Raw genomic sequence first — 25248 nt, forward strand, 5'->3', positions numbered from 1 at the left:
ATAAAACAAAGAGGAGAGAGAAGGAAGTAGTTTCACCATGGTGAAACCCCGCGGGTGTTGTTTCCCACGCGGTGAAATGAGATGAAATCTTCAATGAGGGCTAAATCGTTTCACCATCTTGCATGTGATCCAATCATTTTGCAGTAATTAAATGCTTTGCCCAGCCTAGGAAACGTCAAGGTGAAACTCATGCATTGTGGAGATTATTTCATTATTCGTTTCATTGATGCTCTGTCAGTGGATTTGTTTTGGAAACAGTGCATTGAAACGGGCCACTGAGACTGGCTTAAGAGCAAGATCAATAATAAAGTCAAGTGCTTAACTATAAACCAAGTGATTAAAGCTAAGTTATATAATAAGTTATTTCATACTTATATCTAAGACATCTTCTTTTTTCTGTTCCTCCTCACAACACTTACTATTTAGACCCACCGCTACCTATACATCTATGTCCATCTTGGTGCTTGTATGAGAGCCAAACTATCATATGTCTCTTGTTTTCTATCCTCTACATCAACATTAGCTTGGCTATAAATCTATTATTATACTTGCTCTAAGTATAGGTACATCCGTAGCTGTTAATTTTAAGTTTGCATGCTCATCCAACATAGCATTTTCATGTTGCTTGAGCATAGAGTCAAGACAGGACTTAGTCTACAGTTTGATCAATGGGTGCAGTCTTTGATTTAGTGCTTTTCTGCTTCACCTTTTTGCTTTTTTTTTTCGTTTCTTTCTTTGTTCCCTAATTCTCCCTTTAGCTTTCTCTCTCTCTCTAATGGTTCATGACGTTGTTTTCCCGTTTTTTCAATAAATTTTAACCCGTCGACCGTGAGCCCTCCAGTTTCTAAAAAAACAAATACTCTATATGTTCTCTCTATATGTTGTGCTAGATATGAAAAGATATACAGTATACTCCAAGTACATCACGATTAAGTTTCGCGGGAAAGCGTTATGGTTTAAGATCACATGTACGAGCAAAAAGCGACAACATGTACGTGCAAATAAACAATAAAATATGCCCACATAAGATTCATGTAATTTCAAACTAGGCACTATAAGCCAACTTCATATATTCTTCCGAGCTTAAAACAAGTTTGGTGTCGAAATCGAGTATGAGGCGTGGTTGTAGGGGCATTTGTGTTGCTATAACATATAATAAGAGGGTGTTTGCATCGGTTTGGATGTTAAAGTTTAACAGGTGTTGTAGCATTTTTGTTTTATTATTTAGCAATTAGTGTCCAATTATATTTAATATTTCATCCATGTATCTAAATTCGATGTGATATGCGGTAAAGTTTACCAAGCTAACCATCTGCTAGCAAATAAACACACACACAAAAGCAAATCATATAACGTTCAAATGATTTCAAGCTAGACAACGCTAAGTATATAAAAGGTAGTGCATGATTTTGTGAAAATCTAAAAGTATTTTCATATATTTTCTGAGATAAAACAACATTTCTAAGACAAAATCAAAATTTAGGATATTTTAGTTGTATAACTTTTCTAGAAAATACTTGATTTTTTTTGAAAATATTTCTATATCTTTTGATAAAGTTTGTTTAACCCTTTTTGAACTATCAATAAAGTTTGATTTATGTCACTCGTGGATCGTGGCTGATGTGACATAATACTACTTTCGTAGTACCTTTTAGTGATGAAACATTATTTTTCTCTTCTAACAAATCAGCATAAGCTAAATTTCAGCAAAACAAACTATTATAAGAGAGTCAACGAAACTAGTTTTTCTCCTAACAACCATAAATCAGACGATTGCGACTTCCATGCTAAGGGTCTGTTTAGATTTGAAATTTTTTGGCCCAAAGAGAAATTTTTTTGTGGAATTGGAACCTGAGAACTAAACGGTGCAAAAAAAATTTGGGGCCAAAATTTTAGGCTGCAACTGTGCACGTACTCCTACAGAAGCCCACCAATGACAACTTGGGCTGCATGCAGTTGCAGTTGTCATTGGTGAGCTTTCATGGTAGTGCGTGCACAGTTGCAGTCTAAAATTTTGGCCCTAAGATTTTTTAACCCCGTAGTTCTTAGGCCCCAATTAAAAAAAAAAATTTCTCTTTGGACCAAAAAATTTCAAATCTAAACAAGCCCTAAAAGTTCAATAAATAAACAGGATCCAAGCCTTCTACTCTATTCCCAAGTCGAATCGCTGATCCGAGAAAGATTTTCAGACTGTTGCGTCGGGACTACTATTTAGCTAGGGTTCATTTGCACCAGCACGACGCAATTATTTTGAAAACCATGTACTACTCCTTCGCGTTGCAACGGTACCACGAGTATTATGACGCTTCAACAACCTTTGTCCAATGTCCAAGGCGTCTTCATTAACATTAGGGCTTTCCCAACCAATCCCTGCTCTCCACTTGAAAAAACCCTCACTACCTGTTCTGATCTCGTGACCCCATAAATCCAATCTTGGTCGTCCATCTACCTCAACCAATTCAAGCACAAGTAGATGGAAAGGGACGCACTCCATTATTGAGTTTGTTTGTTGTGGTACTACTAGTCTTACCTCTGCTGATTTTTTTTGACAATTTCATACAATATAAACCAGTGGGAAAGAATACAAATGAGGTGCTAAACTAGACATCAAGAGATGTTGAGTTGATTGAAAAAATATTAAATTTTGATTTTGGGTTATCTTTCTCTTAGGATTATATTGGAAGTCTGCCTAGAGTGCTACAGTCCTAGTAGCACTCTGGCCCTGGTTTTGTCTCTGGAGTAAACGATGGTATATTATGCTCAACTAACTATAGTAGGATCGGAGATGTGATCGTATATACAAATCATTTAGGTAAAATTTAAACTTAGATGGTGACTACAAAGCTTCAACAAAAAAATATGTACTTATAGGCACAACAGTGATTGCCTTTTATTGTAACTCAAGCTATCAGCTATTCCAAACCCTTGCATCGAACCACATATAGAATGAAAATATGTATATTTATTTATGCGTGCTATCAAGAAAAATGATGGGTTAGTTAAGCGCCACCCTTTTCATTTTTTAATGCCACACAAAATATTTCTAGCTTTTTTTTTGGAAAAATATATGCATTTAGTCGTTATAGTTATGATTAGAGAACAAGTAAACAACACGTTATGCTTATTTTTGAAAACAGCGGATAACATGACAACATGCTATATATAGCAGGTGCCAACATGCATATATTGTACAAACGGAAACGGACTTGCATGGTGTGGTGTGGTGTGACTACGAAAGTGTACGGTTTAGGGGTTATTATTGCAGTTGCCTTCGCACTAACTAGCTTTAGTTAGAAACTGCTACCAAACCTACAACAACAAATCATCATTATATGAAAAATGGAACCAAATGAAAAAGTGCTATTGATCTCAACAAACAACAAACTTTACTACGGGCCTCTTTAGATTCGAGATGAAAATTTTTTGGGTGTCACATCGGATGTGTCGGAAAGATGTCGAGAGAGGCTTTTAGAAACTAATAAAAAGCAAATTACATAGCTCGTCTGGAAACTGTAAGACAAATCTATTAAGTATAATTAATCTATCATTAGCACACGTGGATTACTATCGCACTTAAGGCTAATCATGGATTAACTAGGCTTAAAGATTTGTCTTGCGATTTTCAACCAAACTATGTAATTAGTTTATTTTTTATCTACATTTAATGTTCCATGCATGTGTTCAAAGATTCGATGTGATGAATGAAAATTTTTTGGATGGAGAACTAAACGGGGCCTACTTCTGTCCCCATGAAAGCTCCAAATTCATTTCAAATTTCTAAATTACAAGATATTCTAGATTGCTCAATTGTATCCACGTGTGTCTGTCTTTTAAACCATATACATATATGGCGTGTAAATACCATCCTACCAAAAAAATAACTTATATAACGAGCGCCTACTTCTAACAAACCATACACTTTGGAATGGAGAGCTACCAAGAAGCCTTAAATCACAACTAAACAACTACAAAATATCTTTAGGGTGCAAAAATATTAATCAATTTATTTTGAATTATAAGTTGTTTTAACTTTTCTAAATACACAATATTTATTTTATATTTTTTAGAATTCTAGCATTTCCTAGAGACTCTATATCCTTCCTAAATGCTAGGAATAGAGATTTTGGTAAAAACTACCTTTCAATAGCTTCTCTAAATGGTTATCTAAAATTTTGTTAGCCAAAAATAGAAGACGAGAATGACTTTTTAAAGTGTGCACGAGATATAGAAAAACTATTGGAGAGTGACAAAATATAGAAAGTGATCTTTATACAAATAACTTTTCAAATAATAATTTAGAGAGTGAGATTTACAAAGAGTCTTAGAGATGCTCTATCTCTAAGGTGTAGGCCTGTCTTAGCATTAGCAAAGACACCATCACAAATTTTACGGCGCATAGGTGGTCCATACGTTCCAAAAAAATAACTCAAAGATTCACCGGCAAAAGCAACAACTAATATATATAAATACATAGCGTTTATTTATTTTGTATCTAGATGTATAATAAAAATAATATATCTAAAAAATATATATTAGCTTATAATTTAAAATGAATAGAGTATATCCTCATTTTTCTCTTGATTTTTCTCATAAAAATTGAATAAAATTGTGCCTTTTTCTTTCACAATAACACAACATCATACCGTAAGGTAAAGATACGGAAGCTTAGGCCTTGTTTAGTTTACGAAAATTTTTAGATTTCGTAGCATTTTCGTTTTTATTTGACAATTATTGTCCAATCTTACGGTACATGCATGAAGTATTAAATATAGACGAAAACAAAAACTAATTGCACAGTTTGCCTGTAAATCATAAGATGAATTTTTTGAGCCTAGTTAATCCATGATTGAATAATATTTGTCAAATAAAAACGAAAATGCTACAGTACCGAAATCTAAAATTTTTTCGGAACTAAACAAGGCCTAACTAAGTTCAAAAGATTCGTCTCGTAAATTAAGTCTATACAATTAGTTATCTTTTTTATTTATATTTAATGCTTTATACATGCGCCGCAAAATTCAATGTGACGAAGAATCTTGAAAAATTTTAGAACTAAACAAGGCTTTAGACCACATTCTCTGCATAGATTCATGTTCAGGGCTGGGCTAGACACAAGCATCTTTTTTATTATTTTTCAGGAAAGAAACACCCTACAAAAGTTAAATATTTCCTCTACCACCACCACCAGCACTACTACTACTTGTTTATTCCTCTCTACATCCACTACGGAAAAAGAAAAATATAAAAACGAATTGTCCTTTCCTCGCCTCCCCCTGCTCTTCCTCCTTTCTCTCCTCTTCGTCTTCCTCCTCCCCCGTTCCCTCCACGAAGCTGCCCCCCGCCCCGCAGGATCCGAATCCGAGCTCGCACGCAGCCACTACCTGTGGGCCCCACGTGCACTGCTCCTTCCTCCCGCCAACCATTGCTCCGTTCTTGGTTTGATCTGTCGAATTCGGCCCCGCCGTGCGCGCGCGGCGTCGCGGACGCGCACCCGAGGCTGCATTTCTTTTCCCGGCCAAGATTCGGTCCGGCGGAGCCGTTCTCGCACGATTTTGCGGGCCGTTCGGCCTTTCCTCCCCGGATTTGTTCCGGCTCCCGTCGTCGAGGATCGGTGGGGTGGTCCGGCTGAGGCTGTAAAAGACACCAAAATTCCAATCTTTTCCTGCTGCTGCTGGCCTCCTTCGCGACACCTTGTTCTTCTTCCCCCAATTAGCTGGGAGTAGCGTGGATTCTGATTCTTAGGTTCTTAGCTTCCTCCGCGGGCTTCCGCGGTTGGCGTGGTTATGTCAGCCCTTCGCTATTTGCATCTCTGATTCGTTTGAAAATCCGGGGAGTGTGGAGATTTGGGAGGTCTTCTCGCTCCTGTGCTCTATGAGGAGCAGCTTCCTGTCGGAGTCGCCGTGCGACGAGCAGCACATCCATGGATATGGTTTCAACCCGCAGTCGTGGCTGCAGGTGGAGCGAGGGAAGCTGCCCAAGTCGTCCTACTCGCCTTCCTCCATGTGAGCCCCAGCTCGACGCCATTCCGGCATTTTGCTCACTCCTTAGCTCAGTGAATAGTATGATTGGTTCTGAATTACATCTGCTGGTTAACTGAAACTCTTTTGCTTTGTGCAGTGAGTCACTCATCAAGATTGCTGAGCCGCCTGTAGTGCCATTGTATAAGCCTTTGGATTATGTTGAGGTGCTGTCAAGGATCCATGAGGAGCTTGAACAATGTAGGCGGAGCGAGCGGCCAGGGCTGTATTTGGTCCAGTCCCAGGTGTTTCGGGGCCTTGGGGAGGCAAAATTGCGCCAGAGGAGCCTCCACTCTGCCTGGCGCTGTGCAAACACAGTCCATGAGAAAGTCATATTTGGGGCATGGCTGCGGTATGAGAAGCGGGGGGAGGAGATCATATCTGACGTCCTTGCATCATGTCAGAAGTGTTGTCGAGAGTTTGGTCCACTTGATGTTGCTTCCGAGATGCCTGTGCGAAACTTTGAGGTAATTGGTTCATGGGAGACAGGCTCCTCGTCTCAACTTTCTGCCATGGTAACCTTCCAAATACAGGATGGTAGGGTGACATGTGATAGGTGCAAGATTGCGTCTTTGTCGATACCATTTTGCTCCATGCTTAATGGACCGTTCACTGAGTCACAGCTTGAGCTTGTCGATTTGTCAGAGAATGGTATTTCTTTGGAGGGCATGAGAGCTGTTGCTGAGTTTAGTTCTACATGTAGTTTAGGGGATCTGCCTGTGGAAATCTTATTGGAGATCCTGGTCTTTGCAAACACATTTTGTTGTGACAGTCTAAAAGATGCCTGTGATAGGAAACTGGCTTCATTTGTTTCTTCAAGGCAGGATGCTGTTGAGCTCATGACGTTGGCATTTGAAGAAAATGCACCAATTCTTGCTGCTTCTTGCTTGCAGTTGCTTTTACAGGAACTTCCTGATTGTCTAGCTGACGATCTAGTAATTAGCCTCTTCTTAGGTGCAACTGCACAGCAACAACTTATCATGGTTGGGCAGGCATCCTTTTTGTTGTATTGCTTGCTTAGTGAAGTAGCAATGAACATTGATCCGAGGACAGAAACAACTGTATTCTTGTCAGAGAAGCTTGTTCAGCTAGCAGTTACCCCTACTCAGAAGCAAATAGCTTTTCATCAACTTGGATGCGTTAGACTTTTGAGAAAGGAATATAGTGAAGCTGAACGTGGATTTGAGGTTGCCTTCTCTGCCGGTCATGTGTATTCAATTGCTGGTATTGCTAGAATCGCTGGCATACAAGGCCAAAAGGCTTTGGCTTATGAGAAGCTCAGTTCAGTCATAACATCAAATTTGCCACTGGGGTGGATGTATCTGGAGAGGTCGTTGTATTCTGAAGGTGATAGAAAGCTGGCAGATCTTGACAAAGCAAGCGAGCTGGATCCTACTCTCACTTACCCTTACATGTATCGAGCTGCATCCTTGATGAGAAAGAAAGATGCTAAACTTGCCTTAGAGGAAATTAACCGGCTCTTGGGCTTCAAGTTAGCATTGGAGTGCCTGGAGCTACGGATCTGTCTATACTTGGCTCTTGAAGACTATAAGTCTGCCATCTGTGATATCCATGCGATTCTTACTCTTTCACCTGATTATCGGATGTTGGAAGGACGTGTAGCTGCTTCCAAAATAGGCACTCTTCTCGGTGCGCATGTCGAGCAGTGGAATACAGCTGAGTGTTGGCTACAACTTTATGAGCGCTGGTCATCAGTGGATGATATTGGTTCCCTTTCAGTGATCTATCAGATGCTTGAGTCAGATGCAGCAAAAGGTGTCCTGTACTTTAGGCAATCTTTGCTGCTCCTTAGGTAAATTCTACTAGCACATCTCTCAGATATTCTGTTGTGTCTGTTTTGGTCGCCAATTTAATGACAGATGTTGCTTGACGTTTGGGCTTTTTCCAGGTTGAACTGTCCTGAGGCAGCGATGCGCAGTTTGCAATTGGCAAGGCATCATGCAGCAACTGAGCATGAACGACTAGTATATGAGGGGTGGCTTTTATATGACACGGGGCACTGTGAGGAGGCCCTACAAAAGGCTGAAGAATCTATTTCTATTCAAAGATCATTTGAGGCTTTCTTTCTGAAAGCCTATGTTTTGGCTGACTCAGGAGTTGATCCTTCTTATTCCGCGACTGTTATCTCGCTTCTTGAAGATGCATTGAAATGTCCTTCAGACCGGCTTCGGAAGGGTCAGGTCCGTGCTGCAGTTTATCAATGCAAAAGTGATTCATGATATTATTATTATTGATAATTCATTGCATTTGAACTTTAGTTTACCTTAGACTAAACTTGGTAAATTCAAGGGCAACTTGGTTATCCGATGTTGTTGTGAATTCTTTAAGATTTTCTATGCTTTGCTAGACACTGAGTGATCCATGCTCTCTCTGATTTCTGTCATGTAGCATGACACTTGCTGGTGTATTAGCTGCCATGAGAAATGAGAGTTGAGTGAGAAAGAAATATTATAGTATCTGTGAACACTATCCCAATTGGCATGTTCCTTTTTGCTCTGAAGCCTGATCACTGCAATGTAGTGTATGCATTTGAATGGAATTGAAAGAACTTCAGGAACTTGAACAACATGAAAGGTGTGGGGGCGTGTGGCTACTTATTCATCAACTTGTGGCTAAGGATAGCATCCATAATGCTGTAGAATGTTTAGGAGTACCAAGAATATCTGACATTTATTCATGTGTGGCATTGTGGTACAAGATGTCATTAACACTTTCTGTGCATTGTCTTACCTGCAGGCATTGAATAACCTTGGTGGTGTCTATGTTGATTGTGGAAAGTTAGACTCAGCAGCTGATTGCTATACAAGTGCATTGAAGATTCGACACACTAGAGCCCATCAAGGTCTTGCTCGTGTTCATTTTCTCAGAAACAACAGGGAAGCTGCATATGAAGAGATGACAAAGTTGATAGAAAAAGCTAAAAACAACGCTTCGGCTTATGAGAAACGCTCAGAATATTGCGAACGAGAACAGACTATGACAGATTTGCAAACAGTGACCCAATTAGATCCTTTACGCGTTTATCCATACAGATATCGAGCAGCAGGTTGGATTAAATTAAAACTTTTCTTGTGGTTTCTTCATAGCATACACTAAATTTTGACAATAGTGGAAAAGTCTGCATTGTATTTTATGTCTTCTTGAGTTCTGCATGGAAACCAATAAATCATGCATTAAGATGCTGCATTATGCAATATTAGCGTTTCTCTGTACCTTTTTTTTTTGGGTAGCTGTCTTCCTTTTTGAATAGCTTTTAGCTGTTGTTACTGGCCCCATGTTTTAGTGTTTAGAGTGTATCACCTGAAATGGAAATACTATGTTTCTTATCTAAATGTCTGATGCTGTAGCATGTTCAAATATAGCTTTAATACTGAACCTTTGTTTTAAGCACAGTGCACCGAACTACTCATTTTTTACTCTGTTTTCCCTGGTGATGATTACCTTTGCTTTATTGTTCATCATGAAGTTCACCTGTATCCTTTAGTCTTGGATTATCACTGCAAACACTTGTCCTTTTTTCCTGGATTGTTTCACTTTGCAGAATTCCTCTTCTTAACATAAATTGGTCGCAAGTTTTGGACCTTGCACCACTTTAATTAGTGCAGCAACTGAGAATCAAGTAGATTATACTAAACTTAGAGCCAACCTATGCTAGGATGAAAATATGCACAGACATAACCTCATCTTTGTGATAACTCTTATACCTGTGAAAGCACTCCTTATTCATGTCATGTCTTTGTGAAAATGCTAGGATGAATAACATTAGACAATGGTACATCTTATTCATGTTTTTCATGTATTGCTCTCCATATGTGGTTAAAACATTATTTTGGTTTTGATTTTCACAGTGCTGATGGATAGCCACAAGGAGAACGATGCAATAGCGGAGCTCAGCCGTGCGATATCCTTCAAAGCCGACCTGCACTTGCTGCATCTCCGGGCGGCTTTCCATGAGCACATCGGGGATGTACCAAGCGCTCTCCGTGATTGTAGAGCCGCCCTCTCCTTGGACCCAAATCACCAGGAGATGTTGGAGCTTCAGAAACGTGTGAACAGCCAAGAGCCCTGACACGTTGTGGTGCTATATTGTGTATTGTATACCACGATTCATGCCACTTTGGTGTGTCTCATGAGTCATGACAGCCTTGACCTCATTCTTTTTTTTCCTCATTTCGCTATTAATTAATTAATCACCGTAATGTGATGTTTTCAGGAAGAAAGTAACAGAAAAAAAAAGAGAACAAGTTCTATGAAAGCAGGCATTGATAATGCTTTTTAACTCAATGCCTGTGGCCTCTGTAGAAGTAATGTGCTAATCACTGAATTGTATCCTGAAAAAGTGATATCGTGCATAATGTAATTTTCAGTTCTGTTCTCTCTATCCAGTTTTCTTTTTTTTTTTTAACTGAAATTAATCTTGAGAGTAAATCGTGCTACATCTTAGATCTACCTCTGCCTGTGATTTTACAGTGGCATTAAGTGTATATAACTTTGTGATTCATGTGTTGTGTTTTATCCAGGGAACCCTTGGAGTTGTTAACTGCATGATCATCGTTTGCCGATCATACAGTATTCATAATGAAACCTGTTCATCTGAGTTTGAATCTGTTACTTGTATTTACCTTTTCGATGCCTTACAAACGAATACAGCTCCCATGAAAACAGTAATAAGTACACTTTCCCTGTGTACAAAATATTTTGCAATGTGCTGGGCCTTGTTTAGTTCCAAAACTTTTTGCAAAATGAACTCTCTATCACTTTCGTTTGTATTTGACAAATATTGTCCAATTATAGACTAACTAGGTTCAAAAGATTTGTCTCGTAAATTATAAGCAATTTGTGCAATTAGTTATTATTTTTATCTATATTTAATGTTATGTTGTAAGATTTGATGTGACGGGGAATGTGAAAGTTTTGGCATTTTTTTAGAAACTAAACAAGGCCGGCTTTGTTTACTTAGGCCACTCTCAATGGAGGTTTCATCACGATGTCATGCACATTTATTAGAGTGTCATGTCAGCAAAATTTTACTTTTTGCATGAAACGAAGAGAAGAGAGAAAGAAGTAGTTTCACCATGGTGAAACTCCGCGGGCGTTGTTTCCCACGCGGTGAAACGATATGAAATCCCCAGGGCTAAATCGTTTCACCATTTTGCATGTGATCCAATCATTTTGCAGTAATTAAATACTTTGTCCAGCCTAGGAAATGTCAAGGTGAAACTCATGCATTGTGGAGGTTGTTTCATTATTCGTTTCATTGATGCTCTGTCAGCGGATTTGTTTTGAAAACAGTGCATTGAAACGGGTCACTGAGACTGGCCTTAGGAAAATTTTTTAGCTTTGGCTACTGTAGCACTTTCATTTGTATTTGGTAATTATTATCCAATTAGAGACTAACTGGGCTTAAAAATTTTGTCTTGCAAATTATAGACAATCTGTGTAATTAACTATTTTTTATATATATTTAATACTCTATGCATGTGTTTACTTGTTTAGATCCAATTTTTTTTGGATTTTGGCACTGTAGCACTTTCGTTTTTATTTGACAAACATTGTTTAATCATGGAGTAACTAGACTTAAAAGATTCGTCTCGCAATTTATAGACAAACTGTGCAATTAGTTTTTGTTTTCATTTATATTTAATTCTCTATACATATACCGTAAGATTCGATGTGATGAGAAATCTTGAAAAGCTTTTAGCTTTTGAATTAACTAAGGCCCTGTTTAGTTCTCCATCTAAACAATTTTCATCCATCACATCGAATCTTTGGTCACATGCATAAAACATTAATTGTAGATAAAAAATAAACTAATTACACAGTTTGGTTGAAAATCACGAGACGAATCTTTTAAGCCTAGTTAATCCATGATTAGCCTTAAATGCTACAGTAACCTACATATGCTAATGATAGATTAATTATGCTTAATAGATTTGTATTGTAATTTTCAGACGAATTATGTTATTTGTTTTTTATTAGTTTCTAAAATTCTCTTCCGACATTCTTTCGACACATCTGATATGACATCCAAAAATTTTTTATCAACAATCTAAACAGGGCCTAAATAAGGCCAACGGCATTCATGATGATGCTCTGAACACGCACCAGCCTTTTCTAGGACTTTCACAACAGCTGTTTGGAAAGTGACCTGTCCTAATGTCAGGATAAGGTTTTTGCCTTGTTAGTTTAACAAAAAACCAAAAATTTTTCAAGATTTCTCGTCACACATATGCATAAAGCATTAAATATAAACAAAAATAAAAACTAATAGGATAGTTTGTCTGTAAATTACGAGATGAATCTTTTAAACCTAGTTACTCTATAATTGGACAATGTTTGTCAAATAAAAATGAAAGTGTTACGGTGTCAAAATATAAAATTTTTTTGGATATGGTGAGTGGTGTATAAGAGCTGGTGCCTGACTGCCTGGTGAGTGGTGTATAAGAGCTTGCGCTAAGGTATTTGGTTGGGTATTAAAGTTTAACAAGTACCGTAGTATTTCCGTTTTATTTGATAATTAATGTTTAATTATAGATTAATTGGCTAAAAAATTTATCTCACAAATTACTCTTTATCTGTGTTTTATTTTCGTAAATAGTCTATATTTAGTATTTCATGTAAGTATCTAAACATTCTTTACTGAGAGCAATCAAACTGGACAGTTTGGTTGAGAGTATTAAAGTTTAATAGATACTGTAACATTTTTGTTTTATTAGACAATTATTATCTAGGCTTAAAAGATTGGTCACGTAAATTACTCTCTAGCTATATTTTTAATTTTATAAATAATCTATATTTAATAATATATATCTAAACATTTAACGCGATAAGAGTTAAAATTTAACTCGCCAAACTAAACATACCTCAGTCTGTTCCCGGCCTAACGGTTTCTTTGATTTCTTGAGTGGCGAGTTTCGATTTCTTGAGTGGCGAGTCGCCTAACGGCCTAACCAACCACGGGTAGCTATCAGCTAAACCGTAGATAAAATGTACTCCTTTCGTTCTAAATTATAAATTAATTTAATTTTATTTAATTTATTCATTTTATTATATATCTTGACATATTATTTATATAAATACATAGTAAAATAAATGTATAAAAAAGTTAAAATAACTTATAATTTAAAATAGATGAAGTATACTGTAGCTAGTCCCTTTCACAGGACTTCTGCTCTCAGGCCTGCTGAGTTGATTTTCTTTTTAAAAATAAACTGAACAAGGACTTATTGCTCTTATACTGGATGTGTGTCGGAAACCGCACTATTCAGGAGGTTTTTTAAAGTTCAAGCTCAAAGCTAGATCCTAGCATATACTCAATCTATTTCAAATTATAAAATATTTAACTTTTTTATGTCAAATTCGATCACTCTCTTTATTTAAAATTTTATACAAAATATTACTTTTTTTTTGTCGTGGCTTGATTTATTAATAAAAGTTCTTCGAGAATGACTTAAATTTGACTATATTTGCACAAAATTTTTAAATAAGACGAATAGTCAAACTTGAGGTAAAAAAAAACTAAACATCTTATTAGGATGAAATGAGTATTTGCCAAAAGAATAGAGAACAAGCTAGACCATCCAAAACAAACAAACAAACGGTATGATAACAAATGAAATCGTTTGCAGTGTACATATGGATATCTTTCCTTTACAAGACAAATCTTTTGAGTCTAGTTGGTCTACAATTAGACATAAATACCAAATACAAACAAAAGTAATACAATAGCCAAAACCAAAATTTTTCCTCAACTAAATAAGGCCTAAGTAAAGAATTTCTAATTGGTATTTGTATTGTTAAATAGAGATTTTCTATACGAATAACATTGCTGCAAAATACTCCCTCCGTCCCTAAATAGCTGTCGTTTACGCTTCACGAGAAACAACTTTAATTATATATATATATATATTAAAAAATATTAATATTTATAGTATATAATTAATATCATTAGAAAGATATCTGAATCTAGTTTTTTAATAAATTTATTTAAAAATATAAATATTGTATATATATATTATACAAATCGAGTCAAACATATGCCATGCACACCAACAATGAAAAATCTGTATGCCCACTTATTTTCTGACTTCACCGATACACTATGGAAGGCGGCCTTATGCTTGAAGATCACGTACACAGATTTTCTGATTTAAAGTTACAATAATAACTGGACCTCCTCTTCGATCAAAGCCTTGTTTACTTCTCTAAATATTTTATAAAATATTTTAAATTTTCTGTTATATCAAATATTGGGACACATGCATGGAGCATTATATATGTATATATATATATATATATATAATTACATAGTTTGTATATAATTTGTGAGACGAATCTTTAAAACTTAACTAATCTATGATTAGACAATATTTATTAAATATTACAAACGAAAATGCTATAATACTGTTTTCCAAATTTTTTCGAAAGTAAACAAGGCTACACATTTTAGAAATTGCAGTTCGCGAAAAAAGAAACGAGGAGCTCCTTGCTCGACTTTTTCGCACCGCCATAAACACACCCGCGTGCGTAAGCAAGCAGCGGCTCCCCAACGGCACGTGCGCGGGCGCGGGCGCGCCAACACCTGTCCCCGTTGGCCCATCAGCGGCCCAGGCCCACCTCATCCGCGCCACGTGCCCCTCCCTCCCTCGCTCCGCCGACCACCGCCGCCAGCGAGGCAGCGACCCCGACTCCTCCTCCTCCGTCTCCCTCCGCTTCCTTCCCCACCCGCCCGCACCAGTCCCCGGTCCCCGACCCCCGTCGCTTCAACGGCCCCATCTCCCGTCCCATCGCCTTCCAGAACCTTCCTTTCCCGAAATAGCCAAATCCATACCCTACCCTACCCACCACCCACCATCCCAGAGCCCCATCTCCGCGCGCTCGTGACCGGCTGACCGCTCGCCACCCCCCGCCGCGGCTCCGGGCGACAGGAAAGCTCCCGTCCTGGTGAGGTCCCAAAAGCTCCCGCCTTTTCCGCTCAAATCTCTCCTCCCGGCGCGGAAGCTCAACTTCTTGCCGTGTTCGTCGTTTCAGGCACCCGGCTGGCGTGGTGCTCTCTGCCCCCACAGTTTGTCGGCTGCTTTCTACCTGTACTTGCAGAGCTGCAGGTGGATGGTGAGGTGTTCTTGCAAGGATAACACCTTATCCTGTTCCCCATCTCCGCGCTAGATGCGCGCCCGCCGCCCGCGTGTGTGTATGTCTTGATGTCGGTGCGTGTCATGTACTCCGGTGTGGCCGTGCGCTAGGGGCAGCTCCTTGTCATTCCTCTTGGTTGACACTTGACAGGGGAGTTTCACTGACATTGTCCAGCACACCATTCTATTCCGGGGTCTGAATAGAGATTCTAGCATCGTTTCTCGGTTAGGACTTAGGAGGGTAGAATTCAGAATATGGATCCAATGCTGAACCCGGTGAAGGAGGAGAGCCATGGGGATGGAGGAGATTTGCTGGCAGCAGGCACGGAGGAGACCGGGGACGGGCCGTCCGCTGCGGTCGCCGCGGCGCCAAGGCCGATGGAGGGTCTGCATGACCCTGGGCCGCCGCCGTTCCTCACCAAGACGTATGACATGGTTGACGACCCGTCCACCGACCCGGTTGTGTCGTGGAGCGCCACCAACAACAGCTTCGTGGTCTGGGATCCACACGCCTTCGCAACCGTGCTGCTGCCCAGGCACTTCAAGCACAACAACTTCTCCAGCTTCGTCCGCCAGCTCAACACCTATGTAAGCGCTTGTTTCCCCTATTATGATTCAGCCTATGTAACCGTTGAATGTTCAGCTCCCAAATGCATTGCTGTTGACTGTTTTTGCAAGTAGTTGGTGTTATCCTTGAAATTGGCCTGTTGTGTTTTGTGGTCAGTGATGAAACAGCAAAGTGACATATGTAGGCACTGAAGCTCCCAAATGCAACATTGTTGACTAGTCTGGTTTGAGTTGTGGGAATCTCATCTCTTATTTTTGACGATAAGAACGTTTGTCCTTCAGAACAAACATATAGATGATTAATTAAACTAGCAAGTTTAACTTACAGCGTATTCAGGTATGAATGTATAATAATGCAAGTTAATACTACAGCTGCATAGTACTCAAGCTTTGTGTACACGCGCATAGAAACCCCAGACAAGGTGATTTTAGTTATTATGAGGAACACGGTTCACTACATCTGCTCATGTTGTCCTTAAAGGAAGGAAATGAAGAAGATAATCTTGTTGGACTTTCTAAGAATATTACTGCTGTAGCAAACATTCATCTATAAAGGATAATAATAATATATATTTGAATTATTATTTTCGTTAAGCTATTCAACAGCAACATCGCCCTTCATGTAATCATGTGCTGTACTTCCCTGTTTTGATGCCAGGGCTCCTCCTGAATTAATAGCAGCTGGAGGACTTCTGCGTGCCCACTCTTTGAAGCTATTTGTAGTAATGTGCATGATTGAATAGTAACGCCTTAGGTCAGGTGTCAAAACTTCATGCTGTCCTTGCACTATGCATTATCCCCCTCATGGATTCTTCTCTCTATGTCTCTGTCCCTCTCTCTCAATGAAGTCAATATTTGTGAAGTGAAACAATGTTTCCATATTAACGATCTATTTTTTTTTATGCTTTATTTATTCTTTGCTTATTTGCTTTGGAATGATGCCGTAAATGATTGGTCATCTAAATCTAAACAGTAGAAAAGGATGGGTATTGATTTATTGAAGCAGAAAGTTAACCAATTAAATGAAGTAACTGAAAACAATGCAAACTAAAACCATGCAAAGTAAACTTGACCATATCCTAAAGATGTAATGTATGACATCTTTTGTTTGATTACAGTTTAGCTCTTATTGCTGATGTAATTAAAAATTAACCATTTTGTTCACTGCAAATACACCAGTCATATCTTCTTCCCTTGAGGTCTCTTGAAGCTTACCGGTGCCTGATATGTTGGTTGCTGGCATATCCAGGGTTTCAGGAAGGTGGATCCTGATCGGTGGGAATTTGCGAACGAGGGTTTTTTACGGGGACAGAGACAGCTCCTGAAGAACATCAGGCGTCGAAAACCTCCTGCTCAGAATGCCACAAACCAGCAGTCCCTTGGGCCATACCTTGAGGTGGGGCATTTTGGATTTGATGCAGAGATTGACAGGCTGAAGAGAGACAAGCAGTTATTGATGGCAGAAGTGGTGAAGCTAAGGCAGGAGCAGCAGAACACAAAGGCAAATCTCAAAGCCATGGAGGATAGGCTACAAGGGACTGAACAGAAGCAGCAGCAGATGATGGCATTCTTGGCACGTGTCATGCGGAATCCTGAATTCCTGAAGCACCTGATTTCCCAGAATGAGATGAGAAAGGAGCTCCAAGATGCTATTTCAAAGAAAAGAAGACGCCGCATCGATCAAGGCCCTGAACTTGATGACTTGGGAGCTGGTAGCAGCCTAGAGCAAGGTTCACCGGTCCTGTTTAACCCCCAGGATCCGGTTGAATTCCTTGTCGACGGAATCCCAACTGACCTTGAGAGTCCAGCTTTTGATGGCCAAAGCCTGATCGAGCCACAGGACATTGATATTGGCAGTACCTCTGAGCAGCAGCAGGATATGCCCCAGGAGGATTTGAATGACAACTTCTGGGAGCAATTGCTGAATGAAGGCCTTGGTGAAGAGAACGGTAGCCCTGTTATCGAGGATGATATGAATGTGCTGTCCGAGAAGATGGGATTTCTCAACTCAGATGGCCCAACATCTACCATTTAGTTTTCGTTGCCTTTTTTGTTGTTCTACCACAATCTGGAGCTCCTGAGTTGTGTCTACTGTCTCAGCAAGACTAGGTTGCTCGGTTTCCGTGGCTTCTGAATTCCTTGCCATTTGCCAAGGTTAGGGCTTGCTTCCAAGAAAATTGGCTGGCATTGGCCATGACGTCCAGGGAAAACTGCTAGGTGCATCTGATATGATCTAACTGTAGTGATTGCTGCCTGCCACATGAGAGTGGCTGTTTTAGGCAACACCAGCTTTTTGTTGGTTGTTTTTAGGACCCTGCCCGTCAGGAATTCAGTGTGTAGTTATGTACAGTGACAGCGACTCAGCGAGTAGTGCTGATGGTTATACATGTTTCCGTCAGTGGTGGTGTACTAACTCTGTTTTTGTAATTTCGTGCGGTGGCAACTTTGTTGTGTTGAGGTTCTGAATCACTAGTGCTTTTCAGTTCGAAGAGACGGATGGAAATTTTTTTTTCAAGAAGTGCCTCTCCCAATGCTGCTTTATTGAGGGTGCGAAATTCGGAAGACAATTCGTGGAAAGGACGGAGCTAGGGTTTTGATCCCGCCTCGCTGTCGCCGGCCAGGCTGTGCCGCATCGCCGCCAAAGCCATGGAGAGGGAGCTGCTGGAGACGTTCGATGCAGCCTAGGCTACGGTAGAACTCCTGATGCAAAGCAGCCAGCATCCGCTCCTAATAGTCCCCCAAAGCTTGCATCTCTTGTCAAATGCAATGATCCTACTCGAGGTAAAATCGGGGAACTACTTGCTGAAGCCTTTGCAAGGGTTTCCAAAGAGACTAGTAATGATGACCGAGATGAAGTGATAAACATCTTGGATGAAGTTGATGCATGCGAGTTGCTGTGACAGTAAGGTCTGCACTATTTGAGAGGCTCGGACGTTCCACTGGGGCTCAAAAGGCAAAGTACAGGTCAGTCATGTTCAACCTGAGGGCTGAAAACAACACTGGTTTCTGGAGAAGGGTTCTCATCGATGAAGTGACGCCAAAGAGGCTTCCTTCCTCAAAAAAAAAAAAAAGGACGCCAAAGAGGCTTCCAGTCATATCCCCCTGATGAGACGACTAGTGATGCAAGGAAGCAACTAGTGAATATGCAGACTGTCACGGCAACTCTGAATGACCAGCCTACTCGCATGCAGATAAATCATAGCTCTTCGGCACGTCATGGAAAACTGCAAGAATTAACAGTACAGTACATAGAGCTTAGCAGAATTAACAGTACATCTCCAGTTGCAGAACAGAGCAAGACTGTCTCTCTAAACAGCAAGAACTAAGCACTTCTGTTCCTCTGCTTCCACTAGTGTTTCGGCCTCCACGTAGGCTTTGTTCTGAAGCAATAAATCAGTCCTTTGGCCCAGAAATAGTGATAACAGCAGGTGAGGAGGTGATGGATAATGCTGTGTGGGCGGCTCCGGAAAATGTCCCCATCGCACGCCAACGACGAGGTGTCGTCACTCAGATTGTACTCCGGATAAATATGATATACTACTAATGTGTCACATGTACAAGCAAACCTACATGGCCGGATAATTAACTACTCGCTTTGTTTCATATTAGTTGTGATTCTAGATTTGTTGAAAGTCAAATCTTTATATCTTTGGCCATGAATTTCTATAAATTTATATAGTGGTTGCGGGCCTCGATCTCCCGCATCCTCGAGCGGGAAGGAGAACAGCTCCGTGCGTGCGAAGGAGAGGCGCCGTCGGTGTTGCCAAGCTCGATATGTATAGATGGCCATCGGGCCGGTCCAAAAGCACGCCGTGTCACCGTGCCACGATGGCTGGATGGGCCAGCAACAGGCTAGCTGGTGTATATTTTTTTTGAGAATTAGCAGGCTACATTTCTTACCAGGTCACTCAGGATGGCTAGATGGACTAGCAGGTCTATATTTTTTTTGAAAATTAGTAAGCTATATTTCTTACTAGGCCATTAACCACCGGACCGTCGGGCCGTGCCTAAGCCGTGCCATGGACCACAGTGGCGACCCAGACACGCCCCGGTGCCTCGGGCCATGCCGGCCCAGGCTAGGTAGCCACCGGGCCATGCCGGGCCACAGGCCGGGCCGACGAGCCACGAACTACATGGCCAACTATATCGATATGCACGCGTATCTTTTATTTTATGATTTACGCACACGTATCTTTAGTTTTTTACGCGATGGGAAGGAATATACGTCAAGTTGGGATAATTGCTAAGGTTCGCAAAATTTTTTTAAGATTCTTCGTCACATCGAATCTTTGGTCGCATGTATAGAGCATTAAATATAGACGAAAAATAAAACTAATTGTACAGTTTACCTGTAATTTGTGAGATGAATCCTTTGAGCCTAGTTACTCCGTGATTGGACAATGTTTGTCAAATAAAAATAAAATGCTACAGTAGCAAAAACCAAAATTTTTACAAACTAAACGAGGCCTAAGTTTGGTTGCAAACTGTTGGAGGCTTTTTTTTTTATGTTTTGGCAAAATTTTGTGGATGCCAAATTGATTTGTCATTTTGTTTCCCAACAATTAGTTTCGTAGCTATATATTTTGATCCAAAACGTACATAAAAACTAGCTCGTCCATCTGTACGTATGCTCGTACACGGAAAGCAGTTCTACTAGCATAGTACAAAATATTCCTACGAAGTTACTACTGCATATACATGCACTGGCATGCATCTAGATCTAGGCGTTGATGAACGGGGCGCCGGTGAGGTACTCAGTGAAGGCGAGCGCGACGAGTCCGAGCATGGCGAAGCGTCCGTTCCAGAGCTCGGCGTCGGCGCTCATGACGGCGCCGCTCCTGGCCTCGGCGCTGTCCCCCTTTAGCAGCGGCACGAGCGACGCAACGGAGAGCACGGCGGCCGTGGCCGCGAACCAGGTCAGCCCGGAGCCGCTGCCGGCCTGCGAGAGGAGACCCCCGCCGCGGGACGCCTCGACGGCGAGCGCGGACACGAAGCCCACCATGGCGAGGCGGCCGTTGATGCGCTCCGGCGCAGGCCCGCTGAACGCCAGCGCGTCCCACAGCCCCGCCCGGCTCGCCGCCTTCTTCGCCTTGGGCGTCGGGGTAGTGGCGGCCGCGGCCGGAGAAGGCGACGAGGAGGTGGTGGCCGCGGTCGTCTCCGTTGGCTCGACGTCCTCGCTCTGCGCCCTCACGACCATGACGCGCCGGCGCGGCGCGAGCGCAGCAGACGACGCCGGGAACGCGCCGGCACGACGCGCGCCGGCGGTGGCGGTGGCGAAGGCGAGGGAGGTCATGGAGGCCATCACGGTTGCTGCCATTGGAGTGTGGTGTGGAGATCGAGTCGTTGGCTCGTAGCGGCAGGCAAGCAAAGAGGATGGCTGGATGTAGGGTCGATGGCTTTTGTTGCTTTGCTTCACTTTTCTCGCTGTCGAGTGCTGCTGTGGGTGGTTTGCCATTGCCAGAGTGGGGGTGGCGGCTTTATAGGCATGGGGACTGAGCGAGCGAGGGGAGGTGGCTCAGCCGCCCGTGACGACGAGGTGGGCGGCCGCGGCGGGGGACACGTCGGCGGGAGATCCATGGCCGTAGGTTGTGGGTGATTGATCAGGCGCATGCACAGGCGCGCGACGTGGAGTGAGGCAGGATCACGGGCCAAGTGGGTGGGTGGATGGCGTCGCCATGCATCGCGACGTGGATGGCCAGGCCGCCGCGCAGGGTTGGCGAGGGCGAGGTGGCCGGCCGGAGCCCCGCTCCCGTCGCCCGAAAGGTGGCAGAAGATTCCAGAAAGAGCCGGACGGAGACGTGTAGGTTACGACTTACGAGGATAGATCAAAGTGAGGACATCGATCGGCCAAGCAGGAGAGGCACTGTTATCATGTGATATTTAGCAATAATGTGAGGTAGCATGTACATGCTCAACATGTGGTACTATCTACACCATCCAAAAGTGCTTTAAGATTCGTGCATTTTTACTCTCCCACTGCTACTTGACACTTCTCCACTGCTGCTTCACATTACTGATTTGGATTACACACATCTCAATGCAATATTGAAAGGTAAAGATAGCAAGTGTTGAACATGTATGCACCAAAAAAAACTGCGTTCTTTATTTAGCATAAGGTGCACCGTGCACGTACGTTCATTCATTCCTGTTTAACGAACGAGTGAACCCGATTAGGAGTGAGATTAAGGGCCTGCTTGAGTGCATGCACAAAAAAAAATTGCCATATGAAAGATTTGGGTGCGATAGTTGCCGACCGCTTTTGTACAACACTATTACACTATTTCGGCGGTATTTTTCAACAAAGGAACAATGTATTTCGCAACAAATCAGCATAACCATCAAAATAAATCAAATTTTAGCGAAGCGAACAAAGAGAGGGTAAAAAGAATAGTATTTTCTGTTTTTCTATCCAACGCAGATGTTTGGTTTTTTTTTTGAAATGTCAATATTATTACCATGCGTTGCTTGTAGTGGGCCCCACCTTTCTCGCTTTTTTTTTTACTTTTCTAAAAATGTGGTGAATCCTTAGCCAGCAATTTTGGACTACCCAACAAATTTATTGCATGATGTGGCAAAACACTGTACGTACGTTGGCTGTGTAGTAGTAGCTAGCGCGGAGGCATGAAAAGACGACAAAAGTTCAAATAAAGTCATTAGAGAGTCGTGTTATCTTCATTCCCACACGTAACGAAAGGAGTTCCAAAAATTGGAGATAATAATAAAGTCATTTGCAGAGTCGTGTTCATTTTCATCCCCACACGTAACAAACGGAGTTATATATTCCAAGGTTTTAAGCCGTATCCTCAGCAAGCAGATATTTGCACAGAGCAGTACTGTATATATGTCACATGGTACCGAGTTAGGCCTAGTTTAATTTCAATTTTTTTTAAAATCGATACGGTAGCCCTTTCGTTTTTATTTGACAAATATTGTCCAATTATAGAGTAATTAGGCTTAAAAGATCCGTCTCGCGATTTACAGATAAACTGTGTAATTAATTTTTATTTTTATCTATATTTAATGCTCCATACATATACCGTAAGATTCGATATGACGAGAAATTTTAAAAAGTTTTTGATTTTTTAGGTGAACTAAACAAGACCTTACTGACAATAGTTTGATCAAACTCGAGGACTGAGATTTCTAAGGCTTGACTCTCCCGACCAACCCGACACATCTTTTACAGTTCCTTCTCCCCTTTAAAGTTGTAAAGGTTAGTTAGAGGTCGCTTATGGTGAAACTTGTTCATCCAAATTTAAATTCTCGATGTATGCTTATACTTTTCTAAAAATATTCTAAATTTAACAACATTATTCTTTTAGATAATGACGCTGCAGCATGAACCATCAGAAAGGTGCACTAGTTAATCTTACAAAAATTAATGCTTGTTAAAACCTTACACAAATTAATGTCATTTTGGCATGACCACATTAATCAACCAGGAATCTTGTTTTGCTCCGAAAAATGCCAACGCGAATGTGTTCAGATGTCGTCTCTCCTCTGCCTCTCATGTGTGCCGTGAGCCCATACTCTGCATCATGTTAATCATAGGACTCAAAAGCGTCGTCCCGCTTCTTGTCTGCTTCCTCGATTATCTCTCCATTGGGTGTTGGGGGACGCCGGGACGGTATGGTGAACCGTTCTTCATGTTGATAACATTATTTTTTAATTAAAATGACAATATTAGATTACCCCATTACAATTACTGTATATAAGAGATATACTATCTTAATATTTACTCCCTTTGTTCCAAAAAATATATAAAAATTTAGAATTTGTTCAAATTTATATAAAAATGTACAAAATATATAATTCTATTTGTTATGAAATATATTTTATTTTATACTGTAATATACCTATTTGGAGTCATATATTTAGATCATGTTTTTTTATAAATCTAATAAAAACAATTATTTGGAGTAATCGTTGTAAAGTTTAATTTACTTTAGACTAATTTCTAGTCTCAGCCAATGGCTAGTCTCAGTTCAACCAAAACAAGTCCTTAGAATAAGAAGTAACATGCTATATCCAGCTTTTATATTGCGAAGTTTCTATTCGTTTGGATGATAAGTCATGATAAAAAGTATTGTTCGCTGATTTGTTATAAGTAGAAAACACTATTGAATGACTAGCAGCTAATAAACTTAAGCGAACACACTAGAAACTAAAGTTTGGTATGCGGATTTTGTACGCAGACAATACAATTTGTCAAACGAGTGTTGCAAGTCTCAAGTCTGCAAGTATCCGCTCTTAATATATCTTTTCAGAGACTCCTACAAAATACAGTAGTAATTTCCAAGCTACTGTAATTGCATGCATGTATATATAGTTGTATACATATACATACGCGTACACTAGTTCCTTTTACAAACGTACTACTACAACTGTACGGGCGGCTTATCTACACGTTGACGAAGGGCGCGCCGGTAAGATACTCGGTGACGGCGAGCGCGACGAGCCCTAGCATGGCGAGTCGGCCGTTCCAGAGCTCAGCGTCGGCGGTCATGAACCCGCCGCTCCTGCTCTCGGCGCTCTCCCCCTGGAGCACCGGCGCCAGCGACGCGGCGGAGAGGACGACGGCGGTGTACGCGAACCAGGCGAGCCCCGCGCCGTTCCCGGCCTGCGAGAGGAGGCCGTCGCCGCGTGTCGCCTCGACGGCGAGCGCCGACACGAAGCCCACCATCGCCAGCCGCCCGTTGATCCGCTCCGGCGCCGGCCCGCTGAACGCCAGCGCGTCCCAGAGCCCCGGCGCCTTCGGAGCAGGAGCAGCAGCCGCGGGCTTACCGTCCTCGGTCTGCTGGGCGGCCCTGACGAGCAGCGCGCGGCGGCGCGGCGCGACGACACGCCCGGCCGCCGCGGGAAGATGGGTGGTAGTGGTACTGGGGAAGCTGCCGGCGCTGGCGCGCGCGCCGGGGCCGAAGAAGGCGAGGGAGCTCGCGGTCGTGGTGGCCATCACCGTGGTCGCCATCGGAGGTGCACGTACGTAGGGTGGGTGAACTAGTATAGGTGGCCGGTCGGCCGGTCGTCGTCGTTCGGAGAAGAGGAGTGCTGGCGGCTAGCTAGTAGCTGTGGTCTGTGGCACACGGATGGATCGATGTAGCTGGTTTTGCTTCTGGCTTGTGCTGTGCCATGGCTTGGTTGTCGAGGCTTTTATATAGAGATGGTGGAGGGCGGATAGCGGCCGGTGACGAGGTTGGCCGTCGTGGACGCGGCGGGGGCCACGTCGGCGGGAGATTCACGGCCGTGAATTGTGCAGCTGGGGACGGCAAGCCGGCAAGTGATCGCGTCGCCGTCAACGTGGAAGGCCAGGGCGCCATGCATGGCGATCGATGATGCAGAGTTTGGCAGAGGAGGGGATAGACCGTCGCCGGCTAGGCGTGGCTCGCTCCTTCTCCAAAGAAGTGGGGAGAGGTTCCAGAACCACACGGGCGGGGTACACTACGGCACAGTACACACTGTTTGCGATAATTGTCTCGTGTGTAGTCGTACGCGTGTTAATTATCGTGTACAAG

At 41.9% G+C, this 25248-nt stretch overlaps 4 protein-coding genes across 4 annotated transcripts; 2 read left to right on the forward strand and 2 right to left on the reverse strand.

The window, feature by feature from the left end:
- LOC8081191 (ETO1-like protein 1) lies at positions 5252-10419 on the forward strand. Its single transcript, XM_002459373.2, has 5 exons — positions 5252-6002; positions 6118-7830; positions 7927-8218; positions 8775-9084; positions 9887-10419. The coding sequence occupies exons 1-5, from the start codon at positions 5872-5874 to the stop codon at positions 10105-10107; spliced, it is 2667 nt and encodes an 888-aa protein (XP_002459418.1). The 5' UTR covers positions 5252-5871; the 3' UTR covers positions 10108-10419.
- LOC8060732 (heat stress transcription factor A-2b) lies at positions 14847-18744 on the forward strand. Its single transcript, XM_002459374.2, has 3 exons — positions 14847-14981; positions 15069-15757; positions 16986-18744. The coding sequence occupies exons 2-3, from the start codon at positions 15425-15427 to the stop codon at positions 17769-17771; spliced, it is 1119 nt and encodes a 372-aa protein (XP_002459419.1). The 5' UTR covers positions 14847-14981; positions 15069-15424; the 3' UTR covers positions 17772-18744.
- LOC8060733 (low molecular mass early light-inducible protein HV90, chloroplastic) lies at positions 20209-21205 on the reverse strand. Its single transcript, XM_002461491.2, has one exon. It carries the CDS (start codon positions 21189-21191, stop codon positions 20457-20459), a length of 735 nt encoding a protein of 244 aa, XP_002461536.1. The 5' UTR covers positions 21192-21205; the 3' UTR covers positions 20209-20456.
- LOC8081192 (low molecular mass early light-inducible protein HV90, chloroplastic) lies at positions 23941-24880 on the reverse strand. Its single transcript, XM_021452714.1, has one exon. The coding sequence runs from the start codon at positions 24702-24704 to the stop codon at positions 24138-24140; it is 567 nt and encodes a 188-aa protein (XP_021308389.1). The 5' UTR covers positions 24705-24880; the 3' UTR covers positions 23941-24137.

Source organism: Sorghum bicolor, chromosome 2, assembly GCF_000003195.3.
Source record: "Sorghum bicolor cultivar BTx623 chromosome 2, Sorghum_bicolor_NCBIv3, whole genome shotgun sequence".
NCBI lineage: Eukaryota > Viridiplantae > Streptophyta > Magnoliopsida > Poales > Poaceae > Sorghum > Sorghum bicolor.

What these genes read in the sequence shown, in the direction of transcription:
- LOC8081191 (XM_002459373.2), top strand. Translation starts at nt 5,872, where the DNA reads ATGAGGAGCAGCTTCCTGTCGGAGTCGCCGTGCGACGAGCAGCACATC. An exon ending in ACCGGCTTCGGAAGGGTCAG is followed by an intron (nt 8,219 to 8,774) that starts GTCCGTGCTGCA and finishes TCTTACCTGCAG; the next exon opens with GCATTGAATAACCTTGGTGG. An exon ending in ATACAGATATCGAGCAGCAG is followed by an intron (nt 9,085 to 9,886) that starts GTTGGATTAAAT and finishes TGATTTTCACAG; the next exon opens with TGCTGATGGATAGCCACAAG.
- LOC8060732 (XM_002459374.2), top strand. Translation starts at nt 15,425, where the DNA reads ATGGATCCAATGCTGAACCCGGTGAAGGAGGAGAGCCATGGGGATGGA. An exon ending in TCCGCCAGCTCAACACCTAT is followed by an intron (nt 15,758 to 16,985) that starts GTAAGCGCTTGT and finishes TGGCATATCCAG; the next exon opens with GGTTTCAGGAAGGTGGATCC.
- LOC8060733 (XM_002461491.2), bottom strand. Translation starts at nt 21,191, where the DNA reads ATGGCAAACCACCCACAGCAGCACTCGACAGCGAGAAAAGTGAAGCAA.
- LOC8081192 (XM_021452714.1), bottom strand. Translation starts at nt 24,704, where the DNA reads ATGGCGACCACGGTGATGGCCACCACGACCGCGAGCTCCCTCGCCTTC.